The 24,784-nt window shown below is 41.3% G+C and overlaps 1 protein-coding gene across 1 annotated transcript in view; it reads right to left on the bottom strand.

The window, feature by feature from the left end:
- The window catches only part of LOC124555319 (heat shock 70 kDa protein 14-like), a 164,589-nt gene that overhangs the window by 24,169 nt on the left and 115,636 nt on the right, over nucleotides 1-24,784 (bottom strand). The window contains exons 6-7 of the mRNA XM_047129198.1: nucleotides 12,166-12,424; nucleotides 1,903-2,118 (exon numbers count right to left, since the gene is read on the bottom strand). Coding sequence (XP_046985154.1) covers nucleotides 1,903-2,118; nucleotides 12,166-12,424 — 475 coding nt within the window. The remainder of the gene's footprint in view (nucleotides 1-1,902; nucleotides 2,119-12,165; nucleotides 12,425-24,784) is intronic.

Raw genomic sequence — 24,784 nt, forward strand, 5'->3', positions numbered from 1 at the left:
ACCCCCATCACAACCACTGCATCTGCCACAAAACAGCATTGGCACCATTAGTCTATTTTGTGTGTGTGTGTGTGTGTATGTGTGTGTGTGTGTGTGTGTGTGTGTGTGTGTGTGTGTTTGTTATACTCTAACTCTTCAATGGATAACTACAAAAGTCTGCAAGTGTTCTTTCTTTTGTCTGTGCCTGTCAACATCCCAACACTTCTGCTTTTCATCGAGTGGTCTTTAATCCTAAAGTTTAAGTTCTTTATGTGATGTAAATTTCAACAATTCCATTTCAACTAGTTTTCCACTATAATTATTAGCTTTTTACCTCCTTATATGAAATACCCTTGTTTATGACAATGTGAACTTAAGTTTTCTTCTTGAAATATAAAAATGGATTGTTATCACATCAAGGAATTAGTTATATTTAAAAACAAAGATGATGTGACTTACCAAACGAAAGCGCTGGCATGTCGATAGACACACAAACAAGCACACAAAATTCTAGCTTTCGCAACCAACGGTTACTTCGTCAGGAAAGAGGGAAGGAGAGGGAAAGACGAAAGGATGTGGGTTTTAAGGGAGAGGGTAAGGAGTCATTCCAATCCCGGGAGCGGAAAGACTTACCTTAGGGGGAAAAAAGGGGTATACACTCGCGCGCACACACACACATATCCACCCGCACATACACAGTCTCACAGTTTTGTGACTGTGTATGTGCGGATGGATGTGTGTGTGTGTGCGCGCGAGTGTGTGCCTGTCCTTTTTTTCCCCCCTAAGGTAAGTCTTTCCGCTCCCGGGATTGGAATGACTACTTACCCTCTCCCTTAAAACCCACGTCCTTTCGTCTTTCCCTCTACTTCCCTCTTTCCTGACGAAGCAACCGCTGGTTGCGAAAGCTAGAATTTTGTGTGCATGTTTGTGTGTCTATCGACGTGCCAGCGCTTTCGTTTGGTAAGTCACATCATCTTTGTTTTTAAATATATTTTTCCCACGTGGAATGTTTCCCTCTATTATATTCAAGGAATTAGTTATATAGTAATATCTACATCTACATCCATACTCTGCAAGACACCTGATTGTGTGTGGCGGGGTGTACCTTGAATACCTCTATCGGGTTCTCCCTTCCATTCCAGTCTCTTATTGTTCGTGGAAAGAAAGATTGTCAGTATGCCTCTGTGTGGGCTCTAATCTCTCTGATTTTATCCTCATGGTCTCTTCGCGAGATATACGTAGGAGGGAGCAATATACTTTTTGACTCCTTGGTGAAGGTTTGTTCTCCAAACTTCAACAAAAGCCTGTACCGAGCTACTGAGCGTCTCTCTTGCAGAGTCTTCCACTGGAGTTTATCTATCATCTCCGTAACGCTTTCGAAATTATCTGACTTCAAGAAAAAAATTCTGTATGTTCTTTACATGATGAACCAGAGCAATAGTTTTAAAATTCAGTTTACGTTAAATGGATCACAGTTTTCATTTAAATTGCACAACTTATCCTGAATCCGAAACTGGTTTTGGTGAAGCATGCTAATATCTGAAGAAGAGCTGTTATCAGGAAACAGAAAGTATAACAAGGAAGAAGCCTGCAAGCATTATATCAACCACTCTATGTTGCTGCTAACTGGAGTTTAATTTTAATTTCCACAACTGTGCGGAAATTAATTTTTATAACAACAAAATTGGAAGAAACTGAATGAAGAAATTTTGAGAAAAGAAGAAAATGAAGCTCACTGCCAACAAAGCTTAACATGATCTGAGCTGACACCAACACAGGAAATAATAATAATAATAATAATGAAAGTATTTACGCACACCAACCATTCAAAACCACTCAAGAAGTTCCTAACTGCTGATCTTCACAAGGAGATCATGTGATGATATAGGACTAAATCAGAACTACACTAACTGAGTTCCTTACCTTCATAAAAATTGATTTTGTTACAACTGGGATATCATATGATAGATGATCACAACCTGGGTCAAATGGTTCTTTCAGATAACTACCATGCTTCGCAGCACCCAGGGCAATCAGTTCATCGGGATTTACACTACATAATAACTCTGAATTGGGAAACATTTCAGAGACAGATTGCTGAATTATTGGGATTTTCGCAGATCCACCGCACAGGAGCACCTAAAAGAAATATTTCAGAATTCTGTAGTACACTCATAACATTAGTAGAAATAAGAAAAGGTCTGAAAAGTTAAATAGACATACAAGAGGGAGCTTATGTAAATAGTAACATAAATCTTACTCTGGTCAATATAGTAATTCTTAAACAATTTAGTAATGTGTAATCAAACAATGGAAACTCCAGAAAAGAATATCAGCAATGTAGGAAAAGACAGATTGCTACTTACTGTGAAGAAGAAACAGCAAGTTGCAGACAACACAATTAAAAGACACTCACTTATAGCTTTTGGCCACAGCTTCATAAGTAAAAGGCAAAACACACACACACACACACACACACACACACACACACACACACACACACACACAGCCACCATTTCCAGCATCTAGGGCCACAATGGTTACGGTAAGTAGCAATCTGTCAGTAATTTGTAAGCTATTTAGCATAACTATAACAGAGTCATGCTGTTTCACTTTATGGATCATTCTGTCCCAAAACTGACGCAGAACAATATATTTCAATAACCAGGTGCTACAACGATGCATCCGTCAGGAAACGAATTCTTGTATACAAATGCTGGAAAACAATAGCGCGCCATCCACTAAGACAAATTTCATACAAACATTATACAAAATCTCAGGCAGAATCACGGACGTATATTAAAGGTGGATGATGTACAAAAAGTGCAAATGGATGATGAGAGATCGTTCATTTACTTGCTGTACAAAAATAAGAGAACGGTTTGCTTCAATTTGTATTTCGTCTTCATTACAAGAAAACGGAGACACTAGTATCTGAAGAGATCATAACAGAGGTGAAATGATATGTAAAGTAGCACACTTTGTTTGACAGAAACAGCTTTGTGTTTCACAAGTGAGTCAATGGAGGAGCAGCAGCAATGCTAGACAATTTGCAGAATGGTATCACTTGTAAATCCTCATGCTCTCTAGAGACAGCATCACAATAAGCACGTGCAGTGCAACGAAGAACAACAATTGTATGATGCCTCTTCCCCATATTTTGACTCACTGAACAGTCAATCACAAATTTATTTCAAATTAACTATACCTGTTACCAATAAGGATGAGAACAGCTTCATGTGTAAGACATCTCAAAATATAAACACAAAAGGTATAAATCTGACAGAAAAAACTACTTTACAAGACAAATAAATGTTAGTTTGAGTTGATATCTTCCTTCTAAACGAAGCCCAGCAATCTACGTACATCACAAAAGACACAATATACAGAATATACTGTATGAGCTACAAAAGGTACATGGCCTAGCCAAAAGAGCAGCCAATTTTCCTTTATATCAGTGTCAATGTGTGCTGGATGTACATCAGTGCACATGACCATTTTGATACATGTCATGGCATTCACACAGCAAACTCTCCACAGGGTATCTACTGTAGACAGTGGAATAAGTCTTATAACATTGGAATAGAACAATTATGGAACACACAGATCTCTTACAGGGTGTGCACAGGGACAAGGAGAAAAAATTCCTGGATCTCCCAGTGAAAAATACATTTTCTCCCGTGTGAAAATACACTTTTTCCCTGTTAAGTGACATTATACTTTCCGTGAGAACTGTAAAACTTATCAATCCTTTGAACGGATATGGTTTTATACAGCAGCATAGAATTTCTCAGCACTTTAGAAAATGAAACTCAGGGGGAAAAAAACCACGTTCTGGGAAGATCTTTGATGGGCAGCAACATGTATGCTGCATATTTTTGTATTAAGAAAGTATAAATTCGAATTCCACCAAAGGAAAAGTTGATGGCTTAAGTTAATATCCATAGTGTTGCTATACGAAAAGCAAAGCTTTCACATAGAATATTTGTCTCGAATATTAATAAGCTACAGGAGAAGCTAAGCTTTCACATATAATGTTGATCTGTTTAGTGCATGTTCCACTTTAAGATACATCACACAAATACGCCAGTAAAATTTTTAATACCGACATAAATCTCTGATCTTCTGGGCTCAAAATTCTTCTAAATGGCTCATCATCAAAGAGTTGATTTTTAAATGAGAGCAAACACTCTGCGATTTAAGAAATTCATTGTACATTCTTGCACATAGTTCCTTTTGCGTAAAAGGAAATTTAGTTTGAAAATATCGCTTTTCGAACCGCAATTCTCAATATTTTCCTGCGACCTGTTAAAAATAGATTCATTTCAGCAGTTGCCAGAAAGCACCGGATAAGAGGCGTCACCACGCTTGCACAGCTACGGTGACGTAGGAAGCCCGTATGTTCGTACATGTAAAACATTAAAAGATCTTTCTTACATTATGTCATAAGAGAAACAAGACATCAGAGGACACACCAAGAGCATCGGAAGTTCGTGAACCATACTAAAAAGCATAGTTTGACTTAAAGCGCACATTCGCATGTCCAGATTCCCAATGATGTAGGCCTCAACCTCATATTAAGCTTTTCAGTGTGGTTTTCAGGATGTAAATTTTCTTGGAGTACCAGTACTGTATTATCTCATGTTTGGATCTTTATTATGGCATAATTCCGTACGTGCTAGAAGATGGAATCGTGCACTTGAAATGCAGTGAACAGTTGAAACTAGCCAATGGAGTGGAATTAAACACTGCGTGTCAAATTTACTGCCTCAGCAGGAAAGCTTAATAAAAGCCAAATTTCTTTAGAAAACCGACAAAAATAACTACACTGTTCTGCAAGGTGATTAATGCTTGACTGTCAGAAAGGTGGAAATAAAATAAATTATGAAACTAGTAACACATTTTAGCCTACCATAATTATGTGAATGTATTTTAATTCACTTGATAGCTCCCAACCACAGAAATCTGTCTTGTTTTCATTTGACGTGAGAGCAGTAAACGAAGAGGAAACACAAAAATCACTAAACATAAACACGTGTCACGTGGAGACCCTCCACTATAGCTCAGACTGCTCTGCACACATAAAAAAAAAAAAGATTTTCAAAAAAGTTCATTTTGTAGCACTCATCTTTCTGAAGAGTCTGATACATAAAACATATATCTGAGAGGAAATGTAAGAGATGTTATTTGGTCTTAAGTGTGCCGAAGTGCAGTGCCACGCCTCTTCAAACAACATTCTTATACCACACATCACTGTATTTCGCTCTGTGTAACTCAAAGGTGTATATTTTGTAACGGATCCCATCAAACTATTTCAGGACTGTGGAAATTAAAATTCCTGTAGTGTCTATCCTTCTCCCAGTCAGCCGGTTTGACATTCTGCCCCTCTCATTTTTAAAAAACATGCAATTAATACTGGATGGGATTATTTGTTACCAGGAGAACAAGAACTCTTCACAAAATCAGGATTCTTTATTACCTATTAGCTAATAACTTGCTCTTCTGTGTGACATAAAATTAAATATAGGATACCTAAAACCAGTAAAGACAAGAGACATGCAAGACAGTACACATTTCTTCAATCCTTAGGTCCTAGTGATTTTTCTCTCTAATCTTGCTACAGCTTTACATGGTGTGCTTTCCTTTCTGCGAAAGAGCTATTACCTCATCAAAGTTTGTCAAACATTTTGCTACATGATAAATCGAAATGTCGTCTAATACTGAAAAAGCTGTTAATACAAATAGTACCCAAGAATGGTGTGGTTTCTCAATCTAACTACATCTGTTTTGTCACTGTTTCCTGGATAAAACGAAATAGGCCATTCCAATACTGCAGCAATTGTAACACACACTAAATAAGGAAGACTGTTTTGGCCATAATGATCATTTTTATATTACAGCAATATAATTCACGAAGTAGCAGCACAAAATATCTATTTTCCTACTACAATCAAAAAGCTTTATGTTAGGAACTAGTTTCAAATTTCATTCATATGCTCCAGTTTCATGCATGAGAATAAAATTTTTGTATGAATTTGGAATCGTCATATTCTTCCATAATTTGTGTGATGTCCCCATTTCTTCTCCTTCCTCGTACTAACAAACGATCTTGTCATCACTAACTCTGTAACTATTCCTACTACTGTCAAACTCATTCTCCGTTTAACTTTACTAACCCTGCCACAATCACTGGTTTAATATCCAGCGATTATTCTACGGTTAGGTGTTAGTATGTGTTCGTACAATGCATTTTCCGCACTACTCCCAGAATGGAACTTAAGCAGCTGCTAGCTCGTGACTACAACTGGCCCTGTCTAATGTAGTGATGTGGCCAAAAATTTTCCGTCAAAATTCACTTTCTTGGATACACCGAGAAGGTAATACATAAACTTTCTTACCTGTTATTCCTGTTAGTCATTTATTTCAACTCTGGTAATCTGAATCTATGGATTTCGCTAGTAATTATAACAACGCTGAACATTTGCAAACCAAATCAACCACATAAACAAGCAGTAGTTGGCATTCACCGGTTCGGCTTTATTCCGCTCAGCTCGTATAGCCCCGTCCCGTTTTGTCTGGAGGAAAGTTCATGTCTAGATGTGATGAGGATTCCCCTGGCAGAGATATCATGTACACTATGCACGCATTCAAAAATCAACTTAGAATGTGTTCAAAAATGTCCAAAAACCAGCAGAGGTGCATTTCAAAATCATATGAACAATCGACAGACCGACGTGCGCCGGATGCTAGGTGCTTTGTAAAAGAAGGTTTTTTCCCCCTCAAGAATATGAATCTGCCCTCTCCCCCCGCAATTGTTGCCCGGTTCAGATACAACTGTTTGCCGCCCCCCCCTCCACTAGATCCAGGACTGCTGCGCACGCGTGAATGTGGCAGCTTGGGCGCGCCAGTAAAATTTTTCCAGGTACCCCATGTGGCTGGTTGCTGCTACTGCTGCTTGCACAGCCAACAGCAACATTTCTGTAGCCAGAAGCGGGAGAAGGTATTACTCATATGCGTGTGGATGAGCCCGCTCGTAACTGCTTAAATGAATCAAATTTAAACAGTTGTGACGCCACACTCATCGCAGGCAATTCGTTGTTATGAAGCATTGCATAGTCTTCCTACAGCCTTTAACACATTTTGCTGTTGACAGACGCTTGTACGTGCACTGTGTTAATTTATATGGCGCATTTCCTTTGCAATTTAAGTTTTATTTTCATTTTTTTCTCTCGTTCATGTTTTAATGCTGCAGTATTATTCTGGAGTAGCGGGATACACTAATATCCTTTGTTAGAGTATTGGTTCTTACCAGTCAAAGTTACACAAATTTAACTGGAAACTAAAACAACGAAAAATTTCCAGCATTCTAAAAAATTCCCTGGTTTTTCTTGGTTTTCTCCCGGATGAACAAATTCCCGGGTTTTTCCCAGATCTCCCGGTTGTCCCGGGTCGTATACACCATGTCTTACAGATTGGGGAAAACAGCAACAGTATGGAAGATGCCAACATAAAATATGTTTAAGATCAGGTCAACTGCTTTAGGAATGGCAAGGGAGTGACAGACTGACTGTCAATGCCAGTGTCACCTTCTGACATGAAGAACCACTTTCAGGATTAAAAATTTGTGAAAAGTAGACTCTATAAATGACAACTGATGAATTGTGCATTACCAAATGTGCTCCACATCATTGCGCTGGAAGAAGATGGCAAGCAGATATTTTGCCTGCTTAAAGGCAAAATTCATGGAAATCTCTGGAAATTTAATTACTGTGTAATTCTTCCTTTGAATCACACTGATATGAAATGAAACCTTGTGCTTGCAGTTTAGTATGGAATCAAAGTGACAACTGATGCAATAGCACTCATTGTCCTCCTCAAAAACCACAAAGAAAGGAAAAGGAAGATAATAGATTGCAATGTACCGTTCATTGTAATTAGAGAGAGAGAACACAAGCACAGATATGATCAAAATGAGGAAGGAAATAGGACAAGCTTTTCTGTAACGAACAATCCCAGCAAATGCTATATCTATTTCAGAGGGGGAGAGGGAGGGACTATGACAACCCTAAATGTGAATGGCTCGATGTCGATTTGAATTCTGGTCCTTCTGAATATGAATCCAGTGTGCTAACTACAGTGTTCCCTGGTGCAGGGTGGAGTGGCTACGAGCCAGCACGGTGCAAACAGGCGACGGAGGCGAGGTGGGAGCCCGAGAGGTTCCAGGGAAAGGCAGCTGCAAATCTAACAAGTTCTTACATTGAGGCATCTCAGCTGCTCGATAGACTATCAGTGGCCAGCTGGCCACTGAATTCCACTGTGCTGGCTGCTCACATTCCACACAATACTGATGCGGCTTTTGCCCCGAGCGTTTGCAGCATGTTCTTGAGGATGCTGTGTGGCCCCGGCTGACACCCAGCTGAGTCACAGTAGGGGATGCCTACCATGTGAAGATGCCTAGTGTGGATACCTGCTGCACTCTGAGCAGTGGTCAGCCATGCTACTGGAGATGGCCTGGTGTAGTCCACTGCAAATTGGGACTAATTGTGGGGAGGGACTTAGTGTATAGAGCTGTTGTCCATCTGTGGCCTCAAACCAGTGACTTTTTATTGGCAGGTCCACGTGGTATCCTCATTTGGCAAAACCCTGTCGCCCCAATTCGGCTGCAAGACTAAGAATAAATCCATTACAAAAATTACTTGTACTTATTGTCAATAGCAGTGCACCATTCATTCATGCATATGCAGCACTATCAGTCACGTATCCAAAAAATCCACTGCCACTGTCAGTTTGGACAACTGCCTTGCCCTTTGCTGCATTAGTATATGCAGTACTGCTGAGTTCACTGTTTCAACAAGCTAACCTACATCAAAACACTGCACTGGCCTTGTTGAATTATTACAGTGACAACATCCCGTGCTCGCCTGCTTTCATAGCTGTGGCAATGCACTGCTCAGATTTACTCTAATATGGCCATACATGAGAGTTGAGATAAACATGGGTATTTAAAAAAAAAAATCCAACCCAGTGGGTCAAATTTAGTTTTTGTGGGTTTTATTGTTTTTTCTATTTTTCACATTGACGATAGTTCAATTAAAATTCCTATTATCAACTTATTGAAAATGTAACCCATTCTTACAATTACTTTATTAGGCCCCTTTTCTTGCCCTGCTAGCACTGCATCCATTGAGAGGATCTTCTCCACCTACTGGCTTGTTTGGTCAAAATTAAGAAATAATTTAGGGGAGAAAGGACCTGACAAATTAATGAAGATCTAAAAAATTTCTGCATGCTTCAAAAAGAATGTACTTTACATTCATTATTAAAGTTTTTTCTGGTAGTGTAAATGTTATTTATCTGTGTGTCTTATATTGCAAGAAAAGTTAAACACAATATTAATTAAAAAATTCTTCCGATATTAAATAGTTGCCTCGATGGCTTCTTTGAATTTGAGTAAGGCTAACTATATTGTGTTATACTACTTTACAAGCGCCCCCCCCCTCACACACACACACACACACACACACACACACACACACACACACACACACACACACACACACACACACACACACACACACACACGAACAAGACGCACCATTTTCATATCACACTACTTGTTTGTACAAATTACAAATAAATTTTATACCCAAAACAACTAGCAAGTTGCTGACGTGTTAGATACAGCATCAAATCTTTCTTACTAAGCTGCTTATTGCTAGTTGCTTAGAAGTCTTCTTTTTGAACTTGTTTTCACTTCTGGCAATTTAAACCTTCATGGCTTGTCCCAGTGCTTCCTTTTCTCTTAATCCTAAATTTACACCTACTCTACATTCACACGACAAAGTTATACTCTCACTCTCTCTTATGCTCTATGGATCTAGTCTACTAAAACCTGGAGTATTTGTGGTTTATGCTGATGACTGGCTCTCCACCTCAAAAGAATAAAAGCTACACGCACCAGAGTCAGAGCCACTGTAGCACTTGGTACTGCAGCACTCACAATCATTGTAATGTGTCGTCATCCTTCTCTGAAATGCTCTACGTGTTGCATTAAGTGCTTGGCTGAAATGACCCCTTCCTGCACAGCAATAAATCATTCCAGGGAATGGATTAGGTCAGGTTCTAGAGTTTGATTAATAAATTTTACATTCTGCATTGGTAACAACTCTAAAGGCACATGCGGCAATTACAACTTTGTCTGTGAGATGTTCAATTGCACAATTCTTGTAATTGTGGCTAGTAGATGGAAGGTTCACCCTCTTATGTCGCATGTAGTAACATTTACTAATAACCTACTTACCTTTTTAAAGTTCAATCTGTCTGGCCTCCATGAGCTTCCCCTGACTTCTATGTATTCCAAAGGCTCGATACGTGCTCACAAATTGTTATTCAGTGTGTTTTTCTGTCAATGGGTGACCGACGATATGGTGTGCCTGTGTCTTCTGCACTGAGGAAACTTTATAATCTTCTCACACCATGATGAGCTGCTATGCAATTACAAGAGGTGGTTTGCTAGCCTCAGAGCACACAGTGGAGCTGATCATAAAAGGTTTGGTGGCTAACACTATTTCCGCATGATTGACTGCTTCACAGGTTTTCATCTAGAATGACGGAGCATACTGACACATCACACAACCATAATCAACTTGAGACCAGGCAAAATGCACTATAAAAAAAAAAAGAGCTCTTAAGTTCTGCCTACTTCCCATATTCTGTGACCAACATATCTAAAAATACTGAGTGCTTCCAGAGTTCACTCATTTTGCTTTCTTACATACAGCAGCACAGCTTGCAACAGACTAATCAGAGCTGAAAATCTTGACAATTGAACTGAAGCAGCTAAGACATATGAACTAATATTCTCATTTATTTGCCTTGCACTTGCTGCTGGTATACACTAGACAGCAATACTCATGGTAAATAAAAGAAGAAGTGAAGATTAGGGTCTTATAGCCCACCAATGACAAGGAAGTGAGAGTACGAGCTCAGTGTATGCAGGTATCGGGAACGAAATCGCCCACATCCTTTTCAAGGGAACCGTTCTGGTATTTGCCTACATTTATTTGGAGAAATCACAGAAGTTTAAATTTCACACTGTGTCCCGGATGGTTCATTGGTTACTGCACCTGTCTAGTATGCAGGAGAGCCCAGATTTGAGTCTCGGTCCAGTACACATTTTCGCTCATCGCCACCAATTCCACTTAACGTCCTGCGGCAGCTGACAGCAGTTATCCCCCTTCAATTTACATATAATTTTTCATAGCTGCAAATTCTGCACCGTGGTGATCACCACCACCACCACCACCACCACCACCACCACCACCACCACCACCACCACCACCACCCCCTTGCATCTGTGACATACAATGAAGAGCCAAAGAAACTAGTACACTTGCCTAATATCGAGTGGAATGTGTGCTTCATCCATAAAGGAGACGAAGTATAGAATACTAGTACAACCCATTCTTAAGTACTGCTCGAGTGTTTGGGATCCCCACCAGGTCGCATAAAAGGAAGCATCGAAGCAATTCACAGGCAGGCTGCTTGGTTTGTTACCAGTAGGTTCGATCAACAAATGATTATTACTAAGGTGCTTCGTGAACTGAAATGGAAATCCCTGGAGGGAAGACCACATTTTTTTTGTGAAATACTATTGAGAAAAGTCAGAGAATCAGCATTTGCTGCTGACTGAAGAATGATTCTACTGCCATCAATGTAGTACATTTTGCTTAAGGACCATGACAATAAGATAAGAGATATTACAGTTCATATGGAGGCACGTAGACAGTTGCTTTTTCCCTTGCTCTATTTGCAAGTGGACAGGAAAGGAAATGATTAGTGTTGGTACAAGGTACCTTCTGTCATGCACCATAAGATGGCTTGCCGAGTACATATGTAGACATAGAGCTTGAAAATTCACCTGAAAGTATGATGCTATGGTCATAGCCTTGAATCACTGACACAGAAGAGCAATACAGTATAACAAAATTAAAAAAAAAAAAAAAAAAATAAGAAATAGAACACGAGAATTATCACAAGAAGAAACACCTGACTCAGAATTGTTACACAGTGGAAAAGGGAATGGTAAAAGGGAGGGTTGGGGGCATGGAAGGGTATGAGGGACTGGGGAAGGGATGGAGAAAGGGTAATGTTGTAAAATGGTAGTAACTCTACCAGATGACTCACCTTGTTTATGTCTCTGCAATCGATACCTGCTTGGCTCAATGCCTCTTCTATGGGGGCAGTGCACATTTTCACAGCTGCACTAATCAAATTTTCAAATCGTGCTCTTGTAACATTGTAGCTAAAGTCTGTTCCTTCACACAAAGACTCAATAAAACAATGAGCTGTACTCATTGTGGACAAAATGTGTTTGCACTGCTCTGCAGCATTGTACAATTTAGCCATAGCACGCCGACTATCATTTGGATCCAACTTCCATTTCCTGCAATAAGAAGAAAGTATTATGTTTAAATGGCCCACACATATTGAATAATGGTATCACTAGTCAGTCTTCCTTCTTTTATTAAAAAATTGGAAAGCAAACAGTTAAGGTTGTTATAGTAGTTTTTCACCACAACAACTGCTCAGTTTTTGATGTGTTCCAATAAGAAACTCTATAGTAGCATTAAGGGAACTGATAAATACATATCAAAAAGATAGATTACTACTCACCACATATGGGAGGTGCTTGGTGGCAAACAGGCACACTGAAAGAAGACTGTTTGACACTGTAAGCTAAAATACTAAGTCCTTTGTCAGATGTAGACAATCTCTCTCTCTCTCTCTCTCTCTCTCTCTCTCTCTCTCTCTCTCTCTCTCTCTCTCTCCCCTCCCCGCCACCCTCCATCTACACACTATGGCCCAATGTCTCCACTGTTTAAAAATACACACACTTAGACTGTATCTCTTAATACATGGTGTTCTGCATTTATTGTAGCACCACAAAAGGCAGAGATGACAAAAAGGGAGGGGGAAAAAAAATGAAATGGCAAAACTTAATTGCGTGCTGGTTCACAGCCACCATAAGAGGCTCATACCAATTGATAAGACAGAATGATTTAACAGGATATTTAAGGTACCTAGATTAAAAGACAGCCAAGTCCATTTCTTTTGAACATGGACTTCCAAGCAGCATTAAAGCTTCCATAAAATGTGTACACGTTGTTAAGTAAAACGCAATAATATCCTTCAAAATCAATGATGAGTCTATTCAAAAATAATGCCAAAATTGCATTTCAATGCAAAACACCCAGCTTCAGAGACGATCGCTTCAAAAACTAGTCAACTAACTGTAAAGTTCTTACAAGTCCGTTATATAGGAGACCATGTTCATATAAGCAGACACCTGACTGCACATGAGCATGGAAGACAGTGTTGTTCGGAAGTGGATTTTCTTTAGTTTTGAGTCTAAATATCCTGATATCTGTGACCTGATTTTATATAGGTTACGAACAAATATTCTGTTATGGAATATCATTCATATAAGTGATAAAAACATTCTCTTCCCTGGAAACGGGAGGGGGGGGGGGGGGGGGGCAGGCAATAGTGTATAGAACACTTGTGAGACCCATTATTGAGTACTGCTGGAGTGTTTGGGATCCACATCAGGATGGATTAAAGGAAGACATCAAAGAAATTCAAAAGCGTGTCGGTAGATTTGTTACCAGTAGGTTCAATCAACATGAAAGTATTGCAGAGATACTTCGTGAACCCACATGGTAATCCCCAGAGGAAAGCTGGCATTCTTTTCCCGAAACACTACTGAGAGAACTTAGAGAATCAGCATCTGCAGCCAACTGCAGAACAACTCTACTGCCACCAACATAGCATCACATATGGACTGCACAGACAATGTAAAAGAAATTAGGACTCGTATGGTAGCATATGAACAGTCATTGTCCCCTCACTCTGTTTGCAAGTGGAACAGGAAAGAAAATGACTAACATTCGTACAAGTTACCCTCTGTCAGGCACCATTAGGTGGCCTGCAGAGTATGTATGTAGATGCAGAACAGAGGAGGTTGCAAGGTATTATGTTATTTCTTTCTCAGTACAGGAAATTTTAATGACCAACATAATTTTTTAAATTTTCGTTTTTTCTAAAAATACCACACAATGCCTGCTCCTAGCAGCTGACTATCTGAGCAATTTAGACAGAAGTCTCGCACTGAACATAATGTCGTGGCATTGAAGGTGTCTTTCCTGTGGTGTTACCACACCATTGGCATTTGTAGCACCACATTAGATTGGGTACCTAAAGTTTTACTTTTAGTATAATAAATAAAACCTTGATGAGTTCTAGGATAGCCAACTGAATGTTACGGTGAAGGCAACAGTTCTCTACAGTTCACCATTCACTTACATCATCAAATTCCTCTCTTCTGTTATGCTTCCGATTCCCCACTACTTTTTCAGTTCAGCAGTGTCAATGTCCATGACGTCCCTACAACTTACAAGGCCTTATGGTAGCTGAGGGTATCGTGTTTTTCTACTCCACAACAAAGACATTCTGACAAGATTGTGCCTTTCAACAATGATCAAAGTTCAATTTCCTGGTGCAGTTCCAGAGGGTTTTGGTGACTGCTAATGACCCACCCATAACATGGAGATATTTCTTTCGTCTTAGTTGGGATCCACACGCATTCCCACAAACAGCTTGGGTTCTGTACAGTCCACCCAGATAGAGAGCACTGACTGCCTATGTAGGTGTTATAAAACTACGGTGTGGCAGGTTCACCTGAGGTTACCACTAACGACCATTTCGCCTCAATGGTCATCCATCCTATCAGCACACATCTATAAGGTCTTTTCTTCTTCTTCTTCTTCTTCTTCTTCTTCTCCTTCTTCTTCTTCTTCTTTTTTTTTTCTTTTTTTTTAGAGAGAGGGAGGACATCATGTTTCAATTGTTATAGCCATGTAGTGTACCAATTAAGTAAACCTGGCACAAATAATGCTGGGCAAGCCAGTAATCAACAGACTGCACAAAGAATGGCCTAGTTGATTGGTTTAAAAGAGTGAGGAAGGGACCAAACTATGAGGTCATCGGTCCACTGTTCCTAAGGAAACAATGCCACAAGGGTGAGAGTAAGACAATGAGACACGACCAAACAGCATGAAAGGAGAAATGACGACTGAAGGTCAACACACTTAAATGGACAAAAGGGGACAAGAAAACCACAAAGACGCACAAAACAGGTAGAAGATCTTAAATCAAAAAAGCACGTTACCATGGCTGGCTGACAATGAGGATAAAAAGGAAAAGCCAGCCACTCTGCAACACATTAAAACCCCCACCCTGAAGGCACGAGGGTGGAGGACACACAGGGATGAAGGACATCTGCTAAAACTTGGAGAAAATGATAAAACACACCCTCAAGAATAAAATGTAAAACTAAAGCTGCTGTTGAGGCATTATTGCCCAACACTGAAGGTAGGGTGCTGGGAAGGTTAAAAGTCCGCTGCAGAGCGGCGGAAAGTGAGCAGTCCGGCAAGAGATGGACGACTGTCATTCGTGAGCCACAGTGACACTGAGGTGGGTCATCACGAAGGAGGAGGTAACCATGAGACAGCCACGTATGGCCAATGCGGAGCCGACAGAGAAACACAGAGTCCCTGTGAGAGGCACGCACAGAGGTCTTCCACACATTCGTAGTTTCCTCAAGGGCACGCAGCTTGCTGTGCATACTGAGGTTATGCCATTCTGTCTCCCAAAGCCACAAAACCTTGCGGCGTAATACTGAGCTCAGGTCAGTTTCAGAGAAGCCGATCTCCATAAGCGGTTTCTGCATAGCCCGTTTAGCCAACCTGTCGGCAAATTCATTGCCTGGGATTCCTACTTTACCTGGGGTCCGGACAAACACCACTGAATGACTGGACCATTCCAGGGCATAGACGGACTCCTGGATGGTCGCTACCAAAGGATGATGAGGGTAGCACTGGTCAGTAGCTTGTAGGCTGCTCAAGGAATCAGTACACAGGATAAATGACTCACTTGGGCATGAGTGGATGTGCTCAAGAGCACGAGATATGGCCGCCAGCTCTGCAGTGAAAACACTGCAGCCATCACGCAAGGAATGCTGCTCTATATGTCCTCCGTGACCATAGGCAAAGCCAACATGACCATTAGCCATTGAGCCATCGGTGTAAACCACTTCGTGGCCCCGGTACGTGACGAGGATCGAAGCTGCAGCCTAGATGTACACGACTGAGGTGTTCGTGAATGAACCTCAAGTGTAGGTGGTGAAGGCAACAACTGAAGTTCAGACAGAAAGGTTTGAACACGAACTGCAAGTGTAAGCCCTGACCTGGGCCGCCGATGCAGGAGATGAACCGCCACGGGCAGGAAAAGGAGACCGAAATTCAGATGCGCAAGAGAACTACAAACGTATGCAATGTAACTGGAGAGCAACTGTGCACGCCTAACCCGCAATGGAGGGACTCCGGCCTCCACCAGGACACTATTCACCAGACTCATCCTAAAAGCATCTGTCACTAGGCAAACGCCACAGTGGTGCACTGGGTCGAGCAAACGCAATGCTGAGGGTGCAGCCGAACCATAAACCAGACTCCCATACTCAAGGCGGGATTGAACAAGGGCTCTGTAGAGCTGCAGTAGCGTACAGCGATCTGCACCCCAATTGGCGTTGTTCAGGCAGCGAAGGGCATTGAGGTGCTGCCAGCATTTCTGCTTAAGGTGACTGAGGTGAGAAAGCCAAGTCAATCGGGCGTCAAAAAACAGTTCTAAGAATCGATATGTCTCCACTACAGTGAGCGGATCGACATTAAGGTGAAGTTCTGGTTCCAGATGAACAATACAACACCAACAGAAGTGCATTATACACGACTTTGCGGCCGAAAACTGGAAACCATGGGCTAGAGCCCATGACTGCACCTTGTGGATGGCGCCCTGTAGGCACCACTCAGCAACACCAATACTGGTGGAACAGTGTGAAATTCAGAAGTCGTCTGCATACAGAGACAGTGGGACGGATGGCCCTACAGCTGCTGCTACACCATTAATGGCCACTAAAAATAGAGATACACTCAATACGGAGCCCTGCAGGACCCCTCTCTCCTGGAAATGGGGCGAACTATGGGAGGCATCAACCTAGACATGGAAAGTATGAAGTGACAGGAAATTTTGGATAAAAAAAACAGGAGTGGGCCTCTGAGACCACACTTGTATAATGTGGCAAGGATATGAAGTTGCCAGGTGGTGTCATATGCTTTTTGTAAATCAAACAAGACGGCACCTAGGTGCTGGCATCTGGAAAAGGCTGTTCGGATGGCAGACTCTTGGGACACAAGATTATCAGTGTTAGAGCAACCCTGGCAGAAGCCGCCCTGCCATGGAGTCAGTAGACCACGTGACTCCAGGAGCCAACACAACCACAGACACACCATACACTCCAGGAGCTTACAAAGAACATTGGTGAGGCTGATGGTCCGATAGCTATCCACTTCAAGCGGGTTTTTACCGAGTTTAAGCATCGGAATTACGGTGCTCTCCCACCACTGGGATGGAAAGACGAGACGCACCAGATCCGATTGAAGATGACAAGGAGATGTCACTTGTAGTCAGATGAGAGATGTTTAATCATCTGACCATGGATCTGATCTGGCCCAGGAGCTGTGTCAGGGCAATGTGCAAGGGCACTGAGGAGCTCCCACTATGTAAATGGGGCGTTATAGGGTTCACTGTGGGGTGTAGCGAACGAAAAGGCTTTCCTTTCCATCCACCGTTTAAGGGTGCAAAAAGGGGGGGGGGGGGGGTGGTTAGATCGCCGAAGCAGAGCCTCAAGCATAGTGCTCAGCAATCGCGTCAGCGCCGGTTGACAACACACCATTGATGTTAATGCCAGGGACACCTGTTGGGATCTGGTACAAAAAAAGACGTCTGATCTTCGTCCAGACTTGGGAAAGTGACGTACAGCATCCAATGGATGAGACTTATCTCTCCCAACACTCCTCCATCCGTAATTTGATAATCTGGCGAACGCCGACAAGGAGCCGCTTAAAGGCTATGAGGTGATCCAGGGAAGGGTGCCACTTATGCTGCTGTAGAGTTCGCTGATGCTCCTTAATTGCCTCAGTGACTTCTGTCAACCACCAAGGGGGCATCTAAAAGAGCGAGGGATTGCATTTTCCTCTGCATTAACGACTGTTGTAGTCACCTGCTCAACCTTCACACTCATGTTACCCTGTGGGGGAGAGTCAATGGTGCCCGCAGAGGTGAAAGTTTCCCTGTCCACCTTGTTTAAAAACCTATCTGGATAAGTGACCGTTGGCCTGATGCCAGGGCAGTGACAGGAAGATGGGGAAGTGGTCACAACTGCACAGGTCGTCATGTGCTCTCCAGTGGATATATGGGAGACGTCCTAGGCTGCAAATGGATAAATCAATGGCTGAGTAACTACTATGAGCCACAATAAAATGTGTGGTGGCCCCAGTATTTACGAGGAAGAGGTCGAACTGAGACAGTAAAGCTTCGACATCACTGCCTTGGCCACTAAGTACGGTGCCACCCCACAAGGGGTTATGGGTGTTAAAATATCCAAAAAGTAGGAAAGGTTTAGGGAGTTGATTAATCAGTGCAGCTAATACATTCAGGGGTATTGCACCATCTGGAGGAAGATATACATTGCAGACAGTCATTTCCTGTGTCGCCCTTATGCTGATGGCCACTGCTTCAAGAGGGGTTTGAAGGGGCACTGTTACACTATAGACTGAGTTTAGGACATAAATGCAAACTCCAGCTGACACACTATTATAGTTGCTACAGTTCCTGTAATATCCCTTATAGCCATGGAGGGATGGGATCCGCACTGCCGGGAACCAGGTTTCCTGAAGTGCAATGCAGATAGCAGGTGTCAAGCTTAACAGTTGCCGTAGCTCAGCCAGGCGGTGGAAAAAGTCACCGTGATTCCACTGAAGGATGACATCATGAGACTGGGAAATCAGTACCCAGAACAATCACCTCTGGCCGTCATAACGGCCTTGATATGCCTGGGCATTAAGTCAAACAGAGCTTGGATGGCATGTACAGGTACAGCTGCCAATGCAGCTTCAACACAATACCACAGTTCATCAAGAGTAGTGACTGGTGTATTGTGACGAGCCAGTTGCTTGGCCACAATTGACCAGATGTTTTCAATTGATGAGAGGTCTGGAGAATGTGCTGGCCAGGGCAGCAGTCGAACATTTTCTGTATCCAGAAAGGCCTGTACAGGACCTGCAACATGCGGTTGTGCATTATACTGCTGAAATGTAGGGTTTTGCAGGGATCGAATGAAGGGTAGAGCCACGGGTCGTAACACATCTGAGATGTAACATCCACTGTTCAAAGTGCCGTCAATGCGAACAAGGTGTGACCGAGGTGTGTAACCAATGGCAGCCTGTACCATCACGCCGGGTGATACGCCAGTATGGCGATGAATACACGCTTCCAATGTGCTTTCAGCGTGATGTCGCCAAACACGGATGCGACCATCATGATGCTGTAAACAGATCCTGAATTCATTCGATAAAATGATGTTTTGCGATTCGTGCACCAAGGTTTGTCGTTGAGTACACATTCACAGGCGCTCCAGTCTGTGATGCAGCGTCAAGGGTAACCGCAGTCATGGTCTCCGAGCTGATAGTCCATGCTGCTGCAAACGTCGTCGAACTGTTCATGCAGATGGTTGTCGTCTTGCAAACGTCCCCATCCGTTGACTCAGGGATCGAGACATGGCTGCATGATCCGTTACTGCCATGCGGATAAGATGCCTGTCTTCTCGATTGCTAGTGATACGAGGCCACTGGGATCCAGCACGGCGTTCCGTATTACACTCCTGAACCCACCGATTCCATATTCTGCTAACAGTCATTGGATCTCGACCAACGCGAGCAGCAATGTAGTAATATGCTAAACTGCAAGCGCGATAGGCTACAATCCGACCTTTATCAAAGTCGGAAAAGTGATGGTACGCATTTCTCCTCCTTACACGAGGCATCACAACAACGTTTCACCAGGCAACGCCGGTCTACTGCTGTTTGTGAATGAGAAATTGGTTGGAAACTTTCCTCATGTCAGCATGTTGTAGGTGTCACCACCGGCGCAAACCTTGTGTGAATGCTCTGAAAAGCATATCATTTGCGTATCACAGCACCTTCTTCCTGTCAGTTGAATTTCGGGTCTGTAGCACGTCATCTTCGTGGTGTAGCAATTTTTATGGCCAGTACTGTAGGTCCTCAGCAGATGCGAGCATCTCCACCTCTTCCCCAGATGCAGACCTTGTAGGTAGCGGTGGTGTGGGTGCCACCACAATTTCCTTGGTCATAGAGGTCTTCTTTTTGGACTTTTCTCTCTGCTCCTTGGGTCTCTCTGGCTGAGAGGGTTTCACTAATTCAGTCTCTGGGACTCAGGATGATTGTGAAACCCTACAACCAGCTACTTTTGGGCACTTTGGCCACTGGCAGCATCATCTTTCCCACTAGCAGAAAGCTGGGAAGGGAGTGACCCAAGGGATCCCTTCCTGGCGAGAGGAGCCGAAGAAGACTTGCACTTCTCCAGCTGAGAAGTGGGGCTGGTGTCCCCGATGGTTGGTGGGGCAGTGCTCCCGAGGTAGGCGATGCGGGAGCAACAGGTGGGAATCCCCGTTTTGTCAGGGGGCTACAACCAACAGGGTACATGGTGGCCCCACCGCAACGGACTGGCTGCCATGCTGGATATGAAGTGCAAAGAAGTCCATGGTCATCGTTGGTGCAGAAAGCGACACTGCACAGTGCATGGTGGAAAACACATTCAGGAAGGTTCCTTGCCCAAGAGATGGAGGATGAGCTGGACTGCAATGCAACGGCGAGGAAGTGGGCTAAAGATCTCTATAGACAATGGACAGGATAAACCGTGTAAGGTGCCCTTCCCCAATTGGCTCACTCTTTGGGAAAATTTTGAAAAATGGAGGTCAAACCCTACAGGGGACCACCCCATAGAGGCCGAAACGTATGAGACTCATTTTTGTCACCTCTTAGGACAGACAGGAATACCTCGGGCCTATTGTCATCTATGGACCCGCAGGGGGGAGTGTGTGTAGTGATCGGCCGCATACGGTAGGTCGATTAGAGCGCTAACTATCACTAGTAGCTGTTGTAACGTTCATACTGTAAGCAAAGACACATTTTTATCATAGCAGTTCATCAACACATTTCTTTATTCGTTTGAATTTTGTAAATGATAGAATGACGACGGAATAAGAGAGATAAAAATTGGAAGTGTAAAACTATGTGAAATGGTGTGATTTACATTTAATATTTTAAAAATTACATTCAAATCCTCTGCTTGTAACTTCTTGTTATGCATATTAGAGTGCACAGGTAAAGGTGGCTGTCAGCAACAAATAAGACAAAGTAGATGAGTGTAGGCTTTCACAGAACACGAACGGGGGAAACTGGAGGACACTTCAGATTTGCATGGTCAAGATGATACATGTAAATAAAGTACAGCTATTAAGAAATGGAAAATGCGACTAAAATCATAAAATATGGATTTATGTGAGGATTGATGGTGTGAGTGATCACGAAAACAAATCTGTTATACAATAGAGAGACTTTCATTGACAAAGAAACCATGTGATCACAAGGTGTGTAAAGATACTACTAAAGTGCACTGCTATAAATTAACATTATATGCAGCAAGACTATTTTCTAATACTCTTAATATGCTCCTTGTTATTATTATGTATAAAACAGTAACTCCAGCAGCTTACTCATGCAGAAATAATATATGAAAAGGAAGATTTGTTACATATATTAAGACAGAACACAAGTTCAAAAACATTAAGGCAAGTAGTTTTTGTAGTGATCAGCATACAGAGAAGTGTATCTGTGAATTATATTCATTTCCACAAGGAAATTTTAAACTATTTATAAGGAATCTGGATTCCTTACTGTGCTATCTGTCAGGCAGCAGCAAGCAGTTAATGGTCTGTGGTGACTTCAATGCACATTTTCTAAAGGATCCTGATAGGAAAAATAGGGAACTTTATTTGGATCACACAATTTGATTCCAGTAATTAACTTTCCAACACAGATGGATAAAGACTGTAGGACCCTAATTGGTTTTAAAGCTCAAAGCCAGAAAAATACCGTTTACCCAGTAACAAATGCTCTCTCTGAACATGATGCACTGTTTGTTAGGATAAATTACCTAGTGCCTTACAGTATGGACACATTTAAGTGGAAATCAGAATAATTAATGCCTCCACGACAGATGTTTTTAAGAACAGCTTACAAGAGATAACCTGAGATGAAATTTATGCTGAACCAAATGCTAAATTAAATTTTATCTATTCCATGATAAATTCATTTAATTATCTGAAAATACCTTTCCATATACGCTAATTAGAAAGAATATTAAATGGCCATATGAAAACCATGGATCACTACAGCGATTAAAATATCATCTTCAAGAAAAAGGAAAATGTACCTATCAGCAAGAACAAGTATTGATCCAGCTGTAGTTGCACACAACAAAACTACTCAAAACTACTAAGAAAAATTATTAAAAATTCAAGAAACCTTCACATCACGTCAGAAATCAGTAATTCTGACAACAGACTTGGGGCTTTATGGAATGCAGTGAAACGAGAGACAGGACAACGAGGCACAGGATATCACCACTACTGAACTGAATGGCAGTGATGTAATGATGAGTCACAGGTAGTAAGTACATTTAATAACTGGTAGAAAGTATAGGGACAAACAGTTAAAGGGGAAAATCACAGCAGTGTGTTGAAACTCTCATAAAATTCAATCATATGAAAGTATTACCAACTTCTCCTTCTGAAATTCAGAAAATTATCCATACTCTTGAAAATAAAAGCTCATCTGGTTTAGATAGTGTTTCCAATACAATATTATAAAGTTTTGTTCCAATATAAAAAGCATGGTCTTATCTGAAATATGTGATGTATCACTAACATAACTCATTTTTCCAAAGAGGCTGAAATATTCTGTTGTCAAACCTCTCTTTAAGAAAGGTGATAAAAAGAGATGTCAGTTCAATAACTACTGACCAGCTTCACTGCTGACACCATTTTCCAAAATGTTTGAGAAAGTGATGTATTCTAGAATATTATCTCACCTTAGCAGCACTGATATCCTCAACGAACCACAGTTTGGGTTTCAGAAGAGTTGCTCTACTGAGAATGCCATTTACATATTCCCTTGCCAAATTTTACGAGCACTAAATAATAAAATAGCGCTATCTGGTATTTTCTGCAACTTATCTAAGGCATCTGATTGTGTGAATCGCAGCATTCTCTTAGATAAATTGAAGTTTGGTGGGATTGATGGTATAACCAACCAATCAATGCCATAGCTACACAAAAGACTGCAGAATGTTGTACTTATTAAGTCTAGCAATATATTCCAGGGATTTAATTTTGGAACTCTTAAAACAGCTTAGTTCAGCTGCATTTGCACTTAGAATCATTGTAAACCTTGGGGAGACAAATCAGTAAGGTGACATTTTGCATACTTTAATTCAATAATGTCATATGGAATAATGTCCTAGGGTAACTCATCTTTCTTTTGTAAGTCTTCGTTGCTCAAAAATGTGGGCCCAGAATATTATGTAATGTTCACTCATGATCATCTCGAAGACATTTGTTTAACTCTAGCAATACCAACACATTTTTCCCGACAGTTGCCCTAAAAAAATTTTTTTAAACAGAAATATTCATTATTTGTTCTTTACTTGCATCAACAACATACTTTTTAAATACATACTAATATGTAAGTAGGGTCCAGAACCTAAAAAGATCTTTTACCAAACTCTTAGTAATATCAACGCACTTTCAGTAATGTGGGCTATCAATGAGTGCTACTTTAAGCCCGCCATAAAAATAATTTAAGAAATGGAAATTTCATCAAGATTTTTATTTACAACATACTACTTAAATAGTTACTGATGTGCAAGTATGGACCTAAACCTGAAAATATTTAGTATGACATTCACTGGGAAAGTGACATCTAATCCTAAGACTTAAATTTTTGGGGTAAGTTTAACTGAAAATTTTAAAGCATTTGCAGAATCTGGTAGAAGAATTCATTAAAAATCTATAAATATTTCTTTTTTAATTTTAAAATATAAAGTAACTGACTAGATTACGATATTTTTATAAGGCGGACATTCCACCAGGACATGAGCAAATGTTTGCAAGGGAATGATACTGCCTACGGGTAAATTAAGAGGGATTTGGAAAAAAAGAGAAGCAGCTGTATGAATATCATGAGCTTAGATGGAGAACCAGTACCAAGCAAACGGGGGAAAGCAGAAATGTGGAAGAAATATATAGATCAGCTATACAAGGGAAATTAAGTTGAAGGCAATATTATAGAAAGGGGAAAAGGAAGTAGATGAAGATGAGATGGGAGCTATGATACTGCAAGAGTAATTTGACATAGGGCCAAAATATCTATGCCAAAACAAGGCCCCTGAGGTACATTTTTATCAGTAACATCTGCTGATGTCCTTTTGAGAACCAGTCATGACAAAACTACGCACCCTGTTGTGCAAAATATATGAGACAACAGGCAAAATACCTTCAAACTTCGAGAAGAATAATTCCAATTCCAAAGGAAGCAGTTGCTGACAGGTGTGACTATTACCAAAATATCAGTATAGTAATTCACGGTTGCAAAATACTGAAATTATTTACAAAAGGGAAAAACTGGTAGAAGCCAACACCAGGAAAGATTAATAGCAATTATAAGGGTTGAAGGGCATGAAAGGGAGGAAGTGACTGAGAAGGGAAAGAGAC

This window comes from Schistocerca americana, chromosome X, assembly GCF_021461395.2.
Source record: "Schistocerca americana isolate TAMUIC-IGC-003095 chromosome X, iqSchAmer2.1, whole genome shotgun sequence".
NCBI classification, from domain to species: domain Eukaryota; kingdom Metazoa; phylum Arthropoda; class Insecta; order Orthoptera; family Acrididae; genus Schistocerca; species Schistocerca americana.